At 37.9% G+C, this 15,847-nt stretch overlaps 1 protein-coding gene across 1 annotated transcript in view; it reads right to left on the bottom strand.

Annotated features, from left to right (window-relative positions):
* LOC112051862 (probable phospholipid-transporting ATPase IM) overlaps positions 1-15,372 on the bottom strand; it is a 45,235-nt gene extending 29,863 nt beyond the window's left edge. The window contains exons 1-2 of the mRNA XM_052886471.1: positions 15,082-15,372; positions 127-185 (exon numbers count right to left, since the gene is read on the bottom strand). Coding sequence (XP_052742431.1) covers positions 127-185; positions 15,082-15,268 — 246 coding nt within the window. The 5' untranslated portion in view covers positions 15,269-15,372. The remainder of the gene's footprint in view (positions 1-126; positions 186-15,081) is intronic.
* Between the last annotated feature and the right edge of the window lie 475 nt (positions 15,373-15,847).

Genomic DNA, 15,847 nt, shown 5'->3' with positions numbered 1-15,847 from the left:
CGAAAGAAACCACTACCGTTAGGTAGTTTAAGTTTAAAGATAAACAAGTATAACAACAAAAAAAGTATTTTATATTCTATTCTATTTCTAAATACAAGCTAAATAATAAAAGTAACATCAACTTACAGCGTAGCGGAACTGCGCGTTGTATTCTCTGTTGTTCGCTTTGATTCTCCGTTCATTCTCTGCAACAAACAACAATTCAAGCTCAAGCGGTTGTCGCTTTATGGAAGTTGATCACAATTGTACGAGTGGAAACTTTTACAAAGAGCGGAACGCATTAAGTTTTCGATTGCCACTTTGGAAAACCCTATCTGCAAGGTGTTGTGGCTACGGAACAACAATGTTGTGCATTTGTGTCAGCTATTTTAGTATCCATAACACAGGCAGGTGCGTAGCTAACGCTGTATCAGCCGTATCAATGATACGGGCCCCGTGGACTACAAGAGCCCCTCATGTGTGAAAGCAAAAATTTGTAAAAAGTTTTTTACAATATTACTTTTTGGTGGTGCTTCCCGGGAAAAAAACTGCAGAAATGACAAAAGTGAAAAAAAAACAATACTTTGTGGTGAAAGAGTTAGGGTAGAGTCAATCAAAAACTAAAGAGATTTTTCGGGATTTGCCGTTCGTCTTTTGCTATTTTCTAAATTGGCTTAGGTCTGATCTAATGAATCGGCCTTGGCTAGTTACAATTTATTACAAATATTTATCGTTCCAGTACGATACCGCGTAGAACCCGACAGAGATATGGGTAGATTAAACTTTTAAATACTTCTTTCAAGTAAGACCGCTTTCATCTTTTTCTGCATCGTCACATAACATCACGTGAGAGTTGAGACCGCAGTCAAGGACCAACATGTCATTAAAAAAATAATACAATGCTTGTATGTCTCATTATAATACATACATTGTTCAATTGAATAGTTAAGGTGCTAATAGACTTGAGCATTCACTTGTAATGTGCATTCGTGCGAATGTTACATCATAGAAGAATACGATAACATTTTAGCGAGCATTCTATAAAGCGTTCTGGCGAGCATTCTAGCGAGCAGATTTGCAGACAGCAGACATATCTTTGCCGAGCATAGAATAGAGCGTTCGCTACAACCCTCAAGATGTTCGTAGCAATATTTGGCTCTATGCTTGGCTCAGTTCGTTGTTCAGTTCGACAAATATAAAAAGGCGAATGCTCGATGTTCTGTTACAAATGAATGCTCAAGTCAATCAGCACCTTTACGTGTTAGGGTTTCGATTTGATGATTCACATATTATTGTTGATCAGCAAAATGCTTAGCTACTGTTTTGCTAATCACCATCGAAACCACAACAATAACTTACGGTTGATTAAGGTTTTGTGGTTATTTTTAACAAGTCATTATACCAAGAAGCACCTAATAACAAACAATGAAAATATGAGAATTATAAAATTAATTAAACATACGTATTCAAGGACTTTTTCGCTGACTGTTACTAGGTACTAGGTATCTACAATTTGAGTTATTACAAGATTTTATATCAAGACTTGGAAGGTTAATGAGATAACCTTACTGGTGCTCGATTGGACTTTTTGGAATTAGCTTTTTGGATTAATTGTTCTGTGGTATTAGCTTAGGAACCATAGCCGCCTTTTTTGCCTAAACGCCACCAAAAAATCCTTTTTAAAAATATGTGTAAAATCTATACTAATATTATAAAGCCGAAGAGTTTTTTTATTTGCTTGAACGCGCTAATCTTAGGAACTACTGGTGAGATTTGAAAAATTCTTTTAGTGTTAGCGAGGAAGGCTGTAGGCTTTATTTTGTCCCCGTATTCCTACGGGATCGGGAACCACGCGGATGAAACCGTGGGGCATCAGCTAGTCATATATAAATTTAAATTCCGTTAACCTATTTCGTTTTGAAAGTCTGATGAAATACCGCAAACGACGCGGCAGTAAATATTACAGGCTTATAAATAAAGTTCATACTGTACGTATGAGTGGGTTCATATATCGAATTATAGCACGCCACAGTCAATGGTGGCGTGCTGTCCTGCTACTAATGCATTAGACTTACAGCCTGCGGTGACCAGATATTTTACAAGAAAAAATCCCTTGAGGACTTCTGCCGATTTGGGCAGGGCGTTTCCGTTTCGCACGGACTAAACGACCTCCTGACTCCGAAGTCAGCATGGTACCACGACACATTCGAATACCAACTCTCTAGCTATTTTCTTTCCTGTTTTTCTCTTCTCTCCTTTAATCCATTCCATATCCATATCCTCATCCTGCCATTCTTGCTCACTGTACAGCACGGACAATCCATTTCTTTTGGCCTGACATTTGAGTCACTCACACTCGTCGTTCGCTCGTTTGCGAAATGTAAAACCTAACGAAAGCCGGGCAAGCCGGACACCGTTTATTTTGGCCGTTTATATAGAAAAGCCTAACTATGTCCGGCTTTATCCGGACATCTGGCAACACTACTTATCTATGATAGGAGCATAAGCTACCTAACTTTCTTTCTTCATAAAATGCGGTATGTCTGACTCTCGCAGGATTTAAGTTCGTATGCCGTATACGTGAGCGGGTAAGTTACACGGCTTCCTCAGTTCGCTGCAACTCCAAACATGCAATAAGTTCTACTTAGTTGAACTCGATTGCGTAGTTCACAGGTCACCTTATAGTATACGAAAGTAAGTACCTAACACCGATCTAGATCTGCTATCTGGATAAGTTTATAGTGGTTCGCGCCAAATAACGCCGTAATAAACATAAAGTTCTTTTACCTTTTCTAAGCACCTAAACCTAAGCGTTTGTAACTATTCTTGGTATTCCTAATGTTAGAGTATATTTTGTTGCTTAAACATAGGATATGACTAGCGGACGCCCGCGACTTCATCCACGTGAAATTCAGTTTGACGCAAATCCTGCACGAAGCATGAATTTTTATTTTAGCCTATAGAGCAACATACTCGTAAGAGTATGTTGCTCTATAATCTCCTCTGTCTTTCATTAAATGTCCCATTAAAATAGATTCAAAGATAAACAAAAAGACTGACACACAAAAATTTAAAAAAGCTTGTTTGTGATTTGGTCTCGTGTAAATAAAATGAGAAATCACCGTATATTTAGTAAAACATATCAACATCTAAAAGTTAGGCTCCTACCATAAGCCTCCGCTATAAGTCAAAGTCATAGATCATTTATTTCAATTAGGTTTAGCTTACAAGCACTTTCGTAAAGTCAGGTAATAATATTATCAGATAACGGTAATAGTAATTGGTCGAAAACTTAAAATTAAAGATACGAGGGTTTCAAACGCGCTTTGGTCAGAGCAAACAAGAAACTCAGCCAGGGTTTATTTTTTGTTTATCACCATTTTACAAATGTATCTAGAACTATGTACACAATCGTATAGTGCAATCACAGAATATTATTTTTAGTGTGGTGCAATTCAATAACAAGGTATTTCTCAAGGTCAAGGTATTATATCATCTTAATAATCATTACCACTATAATAGGATTTTTCTGTAAGCTTGCACCTAATAAAAACTTTGTACTTATTATTATAGAATGAAGTAGTACGACGAACAACCTATCAAAGACTTATTACTTGCTTTTGTGTTCGATAATTGCCTACATTAATTGCCTCCCTTATAGAAAGAAACCAATAAAATAGCTACAGTGAAGCTTTATGAACCCTTGCTATTTCAAGAACAAGTCATATAAAAAATATACAACACAGAGTTGAACCTTAAAATGGAAGGTTTACTGGCTGGTGACGTCACAGCGTCGCGGCGGGCGCCGGGCGACAGAAATATCATTTCATTGTTGCTATTTAAGTGGTGCCATTTACGGTCTAGCGTTTAAATGGAATATGTTTCTGCCCATTAACTCTTTTATCTGCAACTTACTCGTATATCGTTCGTATTCCCTTGCAATGTAGACTGTTGTAAACCGTAGTATAGTATAGTAAACCATACTTGCTTACCTGAGAATTTTCTTAATTGTCTACGTGTGTGAAGTCTGCCAATCCGCTTTGGGCCAGCGTGGTGGACTATAGACTCTCGACTACTGGACTATTGGTCTCTCATTCTAAGAGGAGAGTCGTGCTCAGACATTCATCATCATTAAAATTCTACTACTCCTGTAATTATACCCAATAATACGAAGAAATAAATGAAAAAATAAATAAACACTTATTATTTCTACAAGACAGCTTTAGACATTTAAACTCTATATGTATATTTATGTAGCGTCTATAAAGATAAAGACGTAACCTTGCACTGAAAGGTAACTGAAAATTAAAACTTGCTTTCAATCTTATGCAATACAAACACAATATGTGATTGTGTAGAAGTTGTCAGGTAGTCTCGGAACAATAGGAGGTCATCACATAATCATTCCGAGACTTAGTCGCTAACTATGGGCCTATGGATAGAACGAGCTATGCTAGAACGAGAATCGAATTAGAAATTCAGGAGATCCGCAGAAAAACCAAAGTTGCCGACATAGCTCAACGAGTCACGAAAAAGGCGGCTGGAAATAGGCGGGACCACGTAGTTCGTTGAGCTGGAATGGCGACCCCGCACAAAGTAAAAAGCGCAGTGTTGGTCGACCCCTCACCAGGAGGACTGACGACATCAAGCCATCGCTGGGACTCGCTGGATGGGGGCGGTTCAGGATCGTGATGTTAGGAAGTACATATAAAGGCCTATGTCGAATGCAGTGAACGTCCACCGGCTAATATGATGATGATGATGATGATGTTTGATGTAGATTTAATTTTAACTTGAGTAGTCTTGATTGATTTTGGTAGATAAAAGGTTACTGGTTCACATTGAAGACTGAATTTTTAATTAAAACTTACAGAGCACATTTTGTATAATATGGTTTTATTCACCATCTTGGGAAGAGAGAGAGAACCAGGCGCGCGCGAGAAGGAGACAATGTGTCGTGTGGAAACAGTATAAACAGTATATTCTATAGATATTGCATAGATGATACACTATGCGACATCAAAATACACCTCAAACGTTAAAAACATTATATCAACACGAATTAATAGCAATTAGTGTAACACGAATCGATGCCGTATAAAGTCGCAGATGCAGCACCTAGCTGGTTAGGCTTAAAATAACTTAATCGGTTAATCCTAGACACGTCTAACTAGGTTATGGCCTCCCACCCGACCCTCTCAGCATTATAAGGTACTAGTTTTGCCTGCGACTATGCCTGTGCTATTTTCGCGCACTTCTGTACCTATTAACTAAAATAAGTAATTTTATGATAATGAAATGGGCTTTTCGATCTGGATTAAACTTATAAGCTATTTGTTTCCTAAATAAATAAACGAATATTTCAAAATATATTTTAAAACATTAACTTATAATTCAAATACTCCAGCAATCATAGATTTACGATTTGGTATAAGTACAAATAGTGTTTGTCAAAATAAAAGCAGATATTTTTTATTCGATCTATGTAGGTTAGTTTAAGGGTTCCTACTTCCGTACTTCCTATGGCTATATTTCAAGTCTATCATCAGATGAGCTTCACATGAATCATATTATTGCATTGCAGAATTTTTGAAGGAAAACAATTCCGTTATGTTTGATTTTTGAATCACTTTAACCGTTTACGCGCACGGAGCGCGGAAGCTCTCAAAAGGAAAAAAAATCCCGTTTTTGCTACATTTTTCAATGATGCTGCGCTCCTATTAGTCGTAGCTAGATATAGCCTTTAGACTTCCCCGATAAATAGACTATCCAACACAAAAGTATGTCTTTAATTCAAAACAGAAAGAAGTTCCTGAGGTTAGTGCGATCAACCAAACAAACTCTATAATAGTGACTTGAGTCCACTCAAACGTTTGGAAGAAATTCCAATCGAACTCCCAAGATTTGACCTACAATACCAATAGGGAAAATCAAACAAGACAGAACACAATTCTTATAACGTCATCTCTTCTTCGTTCTCGTCTTTGAAATAAAATATGCAAACGTTTATGATATTACTCCGATTGTATGTATTTGAAGCAAAAAATGTTTGCTCGTCATTCAGCGAGAACTGGTTTGAAGAGGGAGTAACAACCTATTGAATGCTCACGCCCACGCACTCAAATGTGTCTCAGTAAAGTGAGTTTTTTTCTGGTCTCTCAAAACATAATACAGGGACTTAATAAACACTTTGTTGTACTGGTTTTATGAAAACTTTTTTAATAATGTTACATGGAAGCATTATTTAATAAGAACAATAGCCACTGTGTCTAGACATAACCAACATACTCCTAGGCCCTTACCTCTCCAACTAAACAAAGTGGATGGTTAGGAACTTGGGATTATGTATCTAGAGAGGGGGGATATTAACCGTCACTGAGCTACTAATATTAGGGCATCCTTTCACCGTTGAGCTTTATTTAGGTTTTAAATATGAAATAGCCTACACCTCGCCCATGGCCTAGTGATGGGATGTATTCATTATCAGCTTTAACGGCCTACTACTAGTCAGGCCGCCCTCCATATAGGAGAGGGGTATGGGTCTTAGACCCACCAAAACTCAATATCTCATAGCCCAACCCAGGACCTCATGAGCTAAAAACCACAAGCAAAACACTAGCATTCACTATAATAATGGGATACTGAATCGTAACTATTAAGTACTAGACTAGAGAAACACAACAAGTAACAAAAAGATTTAAACACAATTACTTAACCATCTAAAAGCATGAATTTATAAAAAGGAAGGTCAAACTATTTAAGATCTTTGCAGCATGCATTGAAAGAATGTATTTTTATTATACTTTCATTCATTGAATGCCATAAGTAGGTTGTTATGCACAAATGGCCCAAGTTCTTTACAACGCCTCCGTATACAAACCGGATACTGGAGAAAATGAAACCAAAATGAGTAAGGTCCAGACTTGTGCGTGCATAAGATGCTGCGATTACGATAATATAAAAGAAACTTACGAGCAAGGGTGACTTTTTATAATAGAGCATATAAACCGGCATACAGACGTTCAGTTATATCTAATCGACATTTTAATCACAAATAATTTGAAAGAACTCTTCAGTTAAAACTGACACACACTACACACGTACAGAACGGTTCGACTGTTCTCAGTTAAAACTGAACGTCTGAGGCACGGTTAAAAGTAGGCACACGAAAATTTATAAAAAAAATGGGTTTTTAGATATCGATAGATTTGGTGGTTATTGAAATGTTGTGTGGGTATCGGTTTTAATTACTACGATTTTAGAGTAGGTTATTATTCCATCATCATCATCATTATCGACCCATATTTGGCTCACTGCTGAGCTCGAGTCTCTTCTAAGAATGAGAGGGGTTATGCCAATAGTCTACCACGCTCGCTCAATGTTGATTGGCAGACTTCACACACGCAGATAATTAACTTTCCTCACGATGTGTTTCCTTCACCGTTTTAAGACACGTGATATTTAATTTCTTGAAGGGCTCACTACTATTTACATACACATATTAATTTTAATGAAATCAGATGAGTAAAACAAAGATATCCAAAAAAATCTGAAAAACCACAAATATAAAACAAATAGCCGCTTTAAAATTATATAGAACATATCACATTGAATTAGAAAGCCATAAATCTTCGTATAATCATGTTAAATACGATAATGTTACCCCAATTTTCCAATTTCCTGGATACAAGTGACTGTCTCCGTGATTCATCTTAATAGCACGCGGTACGTGCATACTTAAAAGGTTTGAATTACTCAAGTAGGTAGTTAAATGATATGACAATATCTCAATTTAATTTCACTTTATATTGAAACATTAATATCGAAATAATCTCACATGCCTGCAGCGCTAACGGCTTGACATCCGATAAATTTGATCGTGTGTTGGTCGCGATCGGCATGATGGCATGCACATCGCAACCAATACACAATCATGTAAGATTACTTGATCGTCAGTGGCTGTCATTAAATTGTCTATAATAACGAAGTTCTGCAGTCGGTTTGCCGCCTACTATTAACATAATATGTATGTCTACTGACAACGAAGGCACTTTATTTTGCTTTACTTAATTTACAACTTTAAATTAATTTACAGCAAGCAGCCAATGATATTTATAAAATAACATATTGGAAGCAGCTTAAAGTTTAAGCTTAAACTTTAAGGAGTGGAAGGATGCTTGTGCAAACCAATGTCGCCATTTATATCCAAATTCAGACGAAGTATAGGATTTATAATCCTGCGTATTTTTATATGTATAAAGACAACTATTTCAATTAGCTAATGGATTGTTAATTGTTGTACTGGGAAATGTACTGATCCTATGCATGAGGGCGAAAAGTCCGATTTTAACATTGTTATTTGTTATTATAATAATTTCCATCACAGTATCATAATAGAAATATCAGGATTGCGTTTGTAATACACGTGGATGCACGTAATTTGCGCAATCGCGCACGTAACCAGCTTGTGGGAACGTCAATGTTTTGTGTCCGTTCCATAAAGTTATGTTATTATTGTACGGTTTCCTACTAACATAATGTTCGTGCACATTTGGCTAAGGCGATAATCAAACACCTACTCATATTGCATGCGACTTTATGTTTATAGTAGCGCTTAGGTTAATTATATTTGTAGTACGTGTGTGTCAAGTTTCTGTTTGAACTAACTTTTTTTCATAAATACTTGGTGAAAAAAATGTTGACACTAGATCGATAATAAATCTATTCAGCCGCGTGTATTGGAAATGAAGTTGTTCAGAGTCAAGCACTTCCTTTCTGTGTTGGTCGACCAGGTGGACTGATGACATCAAGCGAGTTGCAGGAATTCGCTGGATGCAGGCGGCTCAGTATAGTGATGTTTGGAAGGCCCTACAAAATGCCTATGTCTTGCAGTGGACGTCAATCGCCTGATATGATGAAGATGATTCCTTTCTTATTAACTAATGAAAAGCTTGTCTTAGGGCTCACGACTCGCAATTACCTCAGAGGGCAACACATTCATTAATTTTTTTTGATTTATGATGGTAGAACGCTATTATGATTCATTGAAATTTACTTTTTTTACAGTTCAACCATAGACTGGTCATCACGCAGCATCTTACAGCGGCGGATGGTAAAAATTTAAAAATCTGGGGTTTTACTTTTAATTTATGTAAAAGACTCAATTGGTAATTAATCACAATTGCAAACTGGCATCCTTCGGAGAGATCACTCCAAAAGTATTTAACTATGCACAACCGAAACATACCACTAGAGTCTAGTGGTATGTTTGGTCACTAGACAATTCAAACTTGGAATCGAATCCACTTCGAGTACTTATAAGTGATCAAAAAAAAACAAATGGTACCATTTATACATTTAAAGTAATGGCGACGCATTCCTAACATTTCCACTCGAGAAGTTCAAATGGAGGGTAAGGGTGAATTTGAAGTGTACCTACTATTGGCAGATACAGCAGGCCTATTCACTAACTTTGAGTAACTTTACTGGATATACTCCAATTTTACCAACTAGCTATTGTTATTAATTCTTAAGTCACGTGATTTCATATACACTATTTATTTATTGCTATCTGATCAAAATTATTAACTGGAAGCCATAGCTTATGCTTAAAAAGCAAAATCTATAATTGCTACGTGTACCTATAGCGTTTCTAGACATTTTAGTGTACAAGTACATGCTGTATTTATATCGATATGAGATTACAATATAAAAAATGCCATCCAGTGGAAACTGACAGCCCTTCGTGGATATTCCTTTACTGACTACGAAAAAATTCCGTTGCTATTGATTTGAAGTTAATTATAATATGTATTACGTGGCTGGCAGGCTACTATACGCCAAAGTTAGTGAATAGGCCGGCAAAGCTACAGCAACGGTGTACACAGTACAAGGAACGTATAGGCGCGGCGGGCGCCGCAGAGACGACGATCGATTTACTCTCCACTACGTAGTTTGTAACGTTTTCATGGCATTCCACCCAACTCTACCCACATTCATACAGACGACTGAGGTTTGTTACTATTCCTTACTGCCCAAACAAGCTCATGAGGATATATGAATAATAATAATTTAATTGGCACCTCGGTTAATTACATTAACTAACAACTGATTTAAAATAAACAAATACATAAATAATTAAGATAGGTACGGGATGTAAATCGTGATGTGTTTGCATTACATTTATAATTCTTTAATTGAAACCATACCATAACGTAAATATTACTTTCAGCAATCCTAATACTTGCTAATAATTTTTTTTTAAACCGCATTCCATTTAGATCGATTGATTTTGAGAAAATCGTGAACATAAAAACTTCCATACAATTCATTTTTCTCTTTTTTGTAATGTAAGATATATTCAGTCGAATGATAAGCTTAGGTAACCCAGACCCAGGAAAGTAAAGGCCCAGGAAAGAAGAAGCTTAGGTAGGTATATAAAGTTGAATCAATACTTATTGAAAACGCACCTACTTCTATCATCATCATCAACAATCCATATTCGGCTCACTGTTAAGCAAGAGTCTCCTCTCAGAGAGGGATTGGCCTTAGTTCACCACGCTGAACCAATGCGGATTGACAGACTTCACACACGTATAGAATAAAGAAAATTTTCAGGCATGCAGGTTTCCTCACGACGCTTTTCTTTCAAAGTTTGAGACACGTGATATTTAATTTCTTAAAATGCACATAACTGAAAAGTTGGAGGCATGCCCCGGACCGGATCCGAACCTACGCCCTCAGAATCGACGGCTGCCATATCGACTGAGCTATCACAGCTCTTAAATATTTAACTACTAATAGTATAGCTAAGTATCTACTCATAGATAGAGCGGCTTGACAAACTCAAAGTGCGTGAAGTATTACGTCATTCGCAACGCTTAGTTGATCCTTTGACAAACAACAAAAATGTGTCACACGTTAACTAGCAACAATTACACATCAACAAGCACGTCATAAAATTGAATTATGATTTGACAATTAATATTTAAAAGCGAAAGCCTGCGTCGGCTACTAAACTATAAAAGTTTTCAACGGAACCAAAATTTTCGGTATTGATGAAGGAATGTCTTTTAAAAGTAAAGACCTTTTCATTATGTAATCAAGTGACCTAAATCCTGACCGGCATTAAGGATACTTCAAATGGGGTCGATATATTAGGCAAGAATCCAATAAATTTGTATAACATAAGAAATCAAACTGCTTCGTTGGTCAAGTGATTAGCCAATGTGTCTTTGGATCACGAAGTCCGCGAGTCGCGAGTAAAAGCACTTTAGTCTAAAATGGAAACGGGCTTACTTGGGAGAGGCACAAATTTATTCAACCCGTACTTCCAACGGTTTCTACTCGACATCGTATTGGAGCGCTAAATCGCATGGCGGTACGTTTTTGCCACCAGACCAGACGTAACTCGAGACGTGATTAAGAAATTATAAAATCATAAAGTGGCTTGTGCCGGAAAATGAACCCATGACTTCTTTGTTGAAAACTACAGTACTACCAACTGAGCCAGAGAGTTCGTCAAATTGCTTCTCTTGTTATGAAAGTTTCAGTCATAAATCTCAGCCCGGAGGTGGGAAGTTGGTAATGTAACACCCCCGTACCTCGGAGAGCAAGTTAAGTCCGCAGTCATCCATTCCGTCGGTCATTATATCATTAACATCTGATAATAATTGTTAGAGTTGAATATTATCACCCTAAGCCCGCTATCCCGCATTGCAGTAGCGTAGTGGGTCTTAGCTCCAAGTCCCCTTTCCTCTATGGAGGGAGGCTTGTCCCCTAGCCAAGTGGCACGTCGATTTTCTTTCTACGATCGCTAACGCTTCGAAAATTTAAAAGATGTATGGGAATGACATTTGCTATCGACAGGTCACGTGACCAAGATCTGTCATACCCATACATTTTTCAAGTTACCGAAGCGTAAGCGATCGTAGAAAGAGAATCGACGTGCCACTTGGCGAGCGGGCCTGGCCTTGAATAGGTTGATAACGATGACGAATATATAAGCATAGGTTTTCCTGTCGGATCTTGGTAACGTTGTCGCTTGCATTTGTCGGTTTTTCGCGGATAATAGCAAAATCAATAAATTAGTCATTATTTATATAATTAAGAATGTATATATGATTAGAAGGATGCTTTAGTTTGCGGAGGTAAAATAACAACTTCCGCAAAGTAACGTGTGCTTCCAGCAAAAGTTGAGCAAAGGCAGTGGGTTAAAGCTCCAACTCGTCACCTCTAAGATAAAGTAGGCCTGCGCAGCGGTGGGAAATAATTTTACGTTTACGAGTATAATCACGATGAAGTTCGATATTACAGTTGTCGTTTAAAAATGGAACGCAAACACCTGACTTACGAGCAGACGACCTTGTTCTTTATTGTTATGCAAAAACACTTTCATCAACGAGCTGACATTCTTTTGACATGCAACAAGGGGCTTTATTTGGGTATATTTTTGTTAAAAGCTTATACAAATATATCTATGTAACCAATACAAAGATATACTGTCAAACATAACAATACCAATGATATACTGTCTAATTTAATAAAATTTAAGTTACTAAGTATATTTAAACATTGCTCTAAATGGTAATGTCAACTTGTACATATGTTTTCTGTGGTAATGTACACAATTAAAAAAAATGGATATAATAGCTGAATATGAAGCTGTAACACTAAACTGTATGCCCCGATTTTGCTAAATTAGTTTTTTTTGGAATGGCACCCGGAAGCAATTTCAATGACGTATTCACGTCAAAATATCTCTATCCTCATTTAGTGGGAAAATTATCTTCATTCATTTTACTATTATTACCAGCCTATTTTGACCGCCCACTACAAGTCCATCGGCGCTTACATGCGACCAACGAGATAATCACGTGAAGAGAAATAGACAAAATTCAACCAATGGCGCGCAACTGGTAAAACCGCGATCTCTTTCATCAGATTAGTACGAAAGACATGGGACTGGTACAACTCCGACGCTATTGGAGGAAATTTTGTCTATATTTTTTTTCACTGGTCGCATGTTAGTACTCTCTTTGTAGGAAAGGGGAGAAGAGCAAAACCATCACGCTACTCCAATCGCTCACTATTATTATTATCAATGTCAGATATAGCAGACGCCGCGCGGTTTCACCCGCGTAGTTCCCGTTTCCGTGGGAATACGGGGATAAAATATAGCCTGAGACACTGACAGACAATGTGGCTTTCTAGTGGTAAACAAAATCTCCAAATTGGTTCAGTAGATCCAGAGATTACCTACAAACTTTACCTCTTTATCGACCAACGAAAAACAACAAGAAGGTTAATTCGAGATGTATTTTTTTGTATGAACGTGTAACTTTCTACTAACTAGTCCGATTTTGAATTTTTTTTTTAATTAGAAAGGGTATATTACAAATTAAGTCCCATATATAAATTTGGTAAAAAAAATCATCCAACCCTAAGGACATAATTATTATGTATTCTGTGCTCAGGTAGGTACCATTAATTGTAAAGTTAAAGCACGCTTATCTTATAGTGCTGTCCGATTTAAATAATTCCGTCTTCAAACTGATCAATAGGTATGTTATTTTTCCCTTTTTAATTTCGTGGGTAGGTACGTAAATGATTTAGAGTCGGTTGTAATCTATATTAGTATAGATGTATAGATAACTGATGTCTGCTTTGAATCAGTTACAAACTCGACATAATATAGAAAACTTGAAAAAATGTCGCGTCAAGGATAGACCTAATTGCACCCGGCTGATTATATGGACTAACCTCTATCTATGGCTCAAAGCAAACGAGCCTTTATGTCGCATAATGAGATGTTACGTCGCACTTGTATACAACCAAAATGTTATTTATCTAGTGAGTTAAACTTGTTTGAATAGAAGTAGGTTATAGGTAAATAGTCACAGACTATAGTTTATGACAATCCCAATATGTGGAAAATAACGTGGCTCTCTAGTGGTACTACGAATAATATACAACCAAAATGTTACTTATACATATAGTGAGTAAATGTTATACTGTAAGGCCCAAAAGAAAACTGGATAAGTGTACTTACATTTTGTATAGTTAAATAACGTGGCTCTCTATTGTACCATACAATCAAAATGTTACTTATATTATTGTGAGTAAATGTTAGACTGCAAGGCTTTAAAACTGGGTATTATATTATAAGTGTACTTAATTTTTGTAACATAAAAAATGATTATGTAAAGGATTCTGTTATACGAGTAGTTAACAAAAAAAGACGTACTAAGTGATATAAAATAATCTGATATTCCGAGTAGATGTAATAGGGAATAATTTGGCAAGTGAATTTAGTAATTATTAGACAGCAAAATATTGATAGATAATCAATAACAGTGAGCACGCGGGGTCACACAAGAAACGCTACGGCGCCGTCGCCTCGGCCGTTGACCGCGCAGGGCGACGCTGCGACCTTGCTTATTGTGCAATCTTTCCGGGATATTTATCTTGATGCCACAACAGTTCCACCATTACCACAACATAAGGTGCCCTTAATACCTCTACATAACTATACAACATATAGATTAGGCTGTATACACCGCCGCAGCGTTTCAACGCAAAGGCCAAGCAAAAATAACCCTACACAACTGTGTGTTTAGGCGGCTTAGGTTAGCGTTTCAACAATATTGGCAAACGCGAAGCGAAGTGCCCGTTTCTTCACCCTAAGCGGCTGAAGTATTCGCGAATGTTTGGCTACTAACATCGCTACAACATAAATATTCGACGAATATAGGCATATGGTATGTGTGTCATGTAAGTTACAGACGCAAGAGACGAAAGTAAAGAAATGATGGTTGTGAAAACATAACAAGGTGTCCTAAATGCCCCTACATAGCTGTATCCTACGTCATGTAAGTTACGGGTCGCAGGAGACGAAAGTGCAAACCAATAGTTGTGACAACATAACAAGGTGTCCTAAATGTATACACGTATACATACTCCTAGCTATATATACGTAATGTATGTGACGGTCACCAGGAGAGGTAGTTTTAAGCAATGGTTGTGAACACAACGCAACGTTACAGGTAGAAAAGTAATACGCCCCTACATCTCAGTAACGTATGAATGTGGCAAGCTACGGACCGCAGGAGACGAAGGTGCGGAAGCGATGGTTGTGCCTGGTGCGACGGCGCGGCGCGGCGGGCTGGTCGCGGCGCACCAGCTTGCCGAGCAGCTCGAGCAGCGAGAGGCGCAGCGGGCGCGGCGGCGCGCGCGGCTCGCCGTCCGCGCCCAGCACCTCCAGCTCGACCGCCTCCGAGCGCGCGCACATCCGCGCCGCTACCGCCGCGCCATGCCGCGGGCCACCGCGAGCGGCCACCCCGACACTGTACGCGATGTCTCGCGAGCCGACGCGTCACACGCGCGCCTCCACACAGCGCGGAGCCGATACTCCGCCGCGGAGCACGCCAGCGCCCTCGCACCGGCGCGCGCATGCCTTCGGTGTTGCCACTAGCCGGTCTCCTTACAGTGTTCTCTTGTAAGAAAAACTGAACTGAATTCGCCTGAACCAGATTTTATGAGAATTTAAATACCGGTTTTAGGACACCAAAATGAACATATGCGAACTTACAGCATTACCTCTGTCATTCCGAGGTTAAATACTTATTCTATTGTGGTATTAGCAGTATTATATTATTTAGAAAGTTAATTCGTTTGTTAACAGACTTCCCAAAAAGAGTTTTCCTGTTCAGTTAAGTTTTTCTATGTTTACCGACGGCCGCCGATTTAATTCCTAATTCTTATCTGTTGATTGAAATGACCTATATTCAATATAATATTCAAATATATAATGGCCTGAGCACAAAATTTAATTGTCTGTTTACGACTTCACAACAAATTCCTCATAAAT

This window comes from Bicyclus anynana, chromosome 17 (genome assembly GCF_947172395.1).
Source record: "Bicyclus anynana chromosome 17, ilBicAnyn1.1, whole genome shotgun sequence".
Taxonomy (NCBI): domain Eukaryota; kingdom Metazoa; phylum Arthropoda; class Insecta; order Lepidoptera; family Nymphalidae; genus Bicyclus; species Bicyclus anynana.
This window is presented reverse-complemented; position numbering and strand designations above follow the sequence as displayed.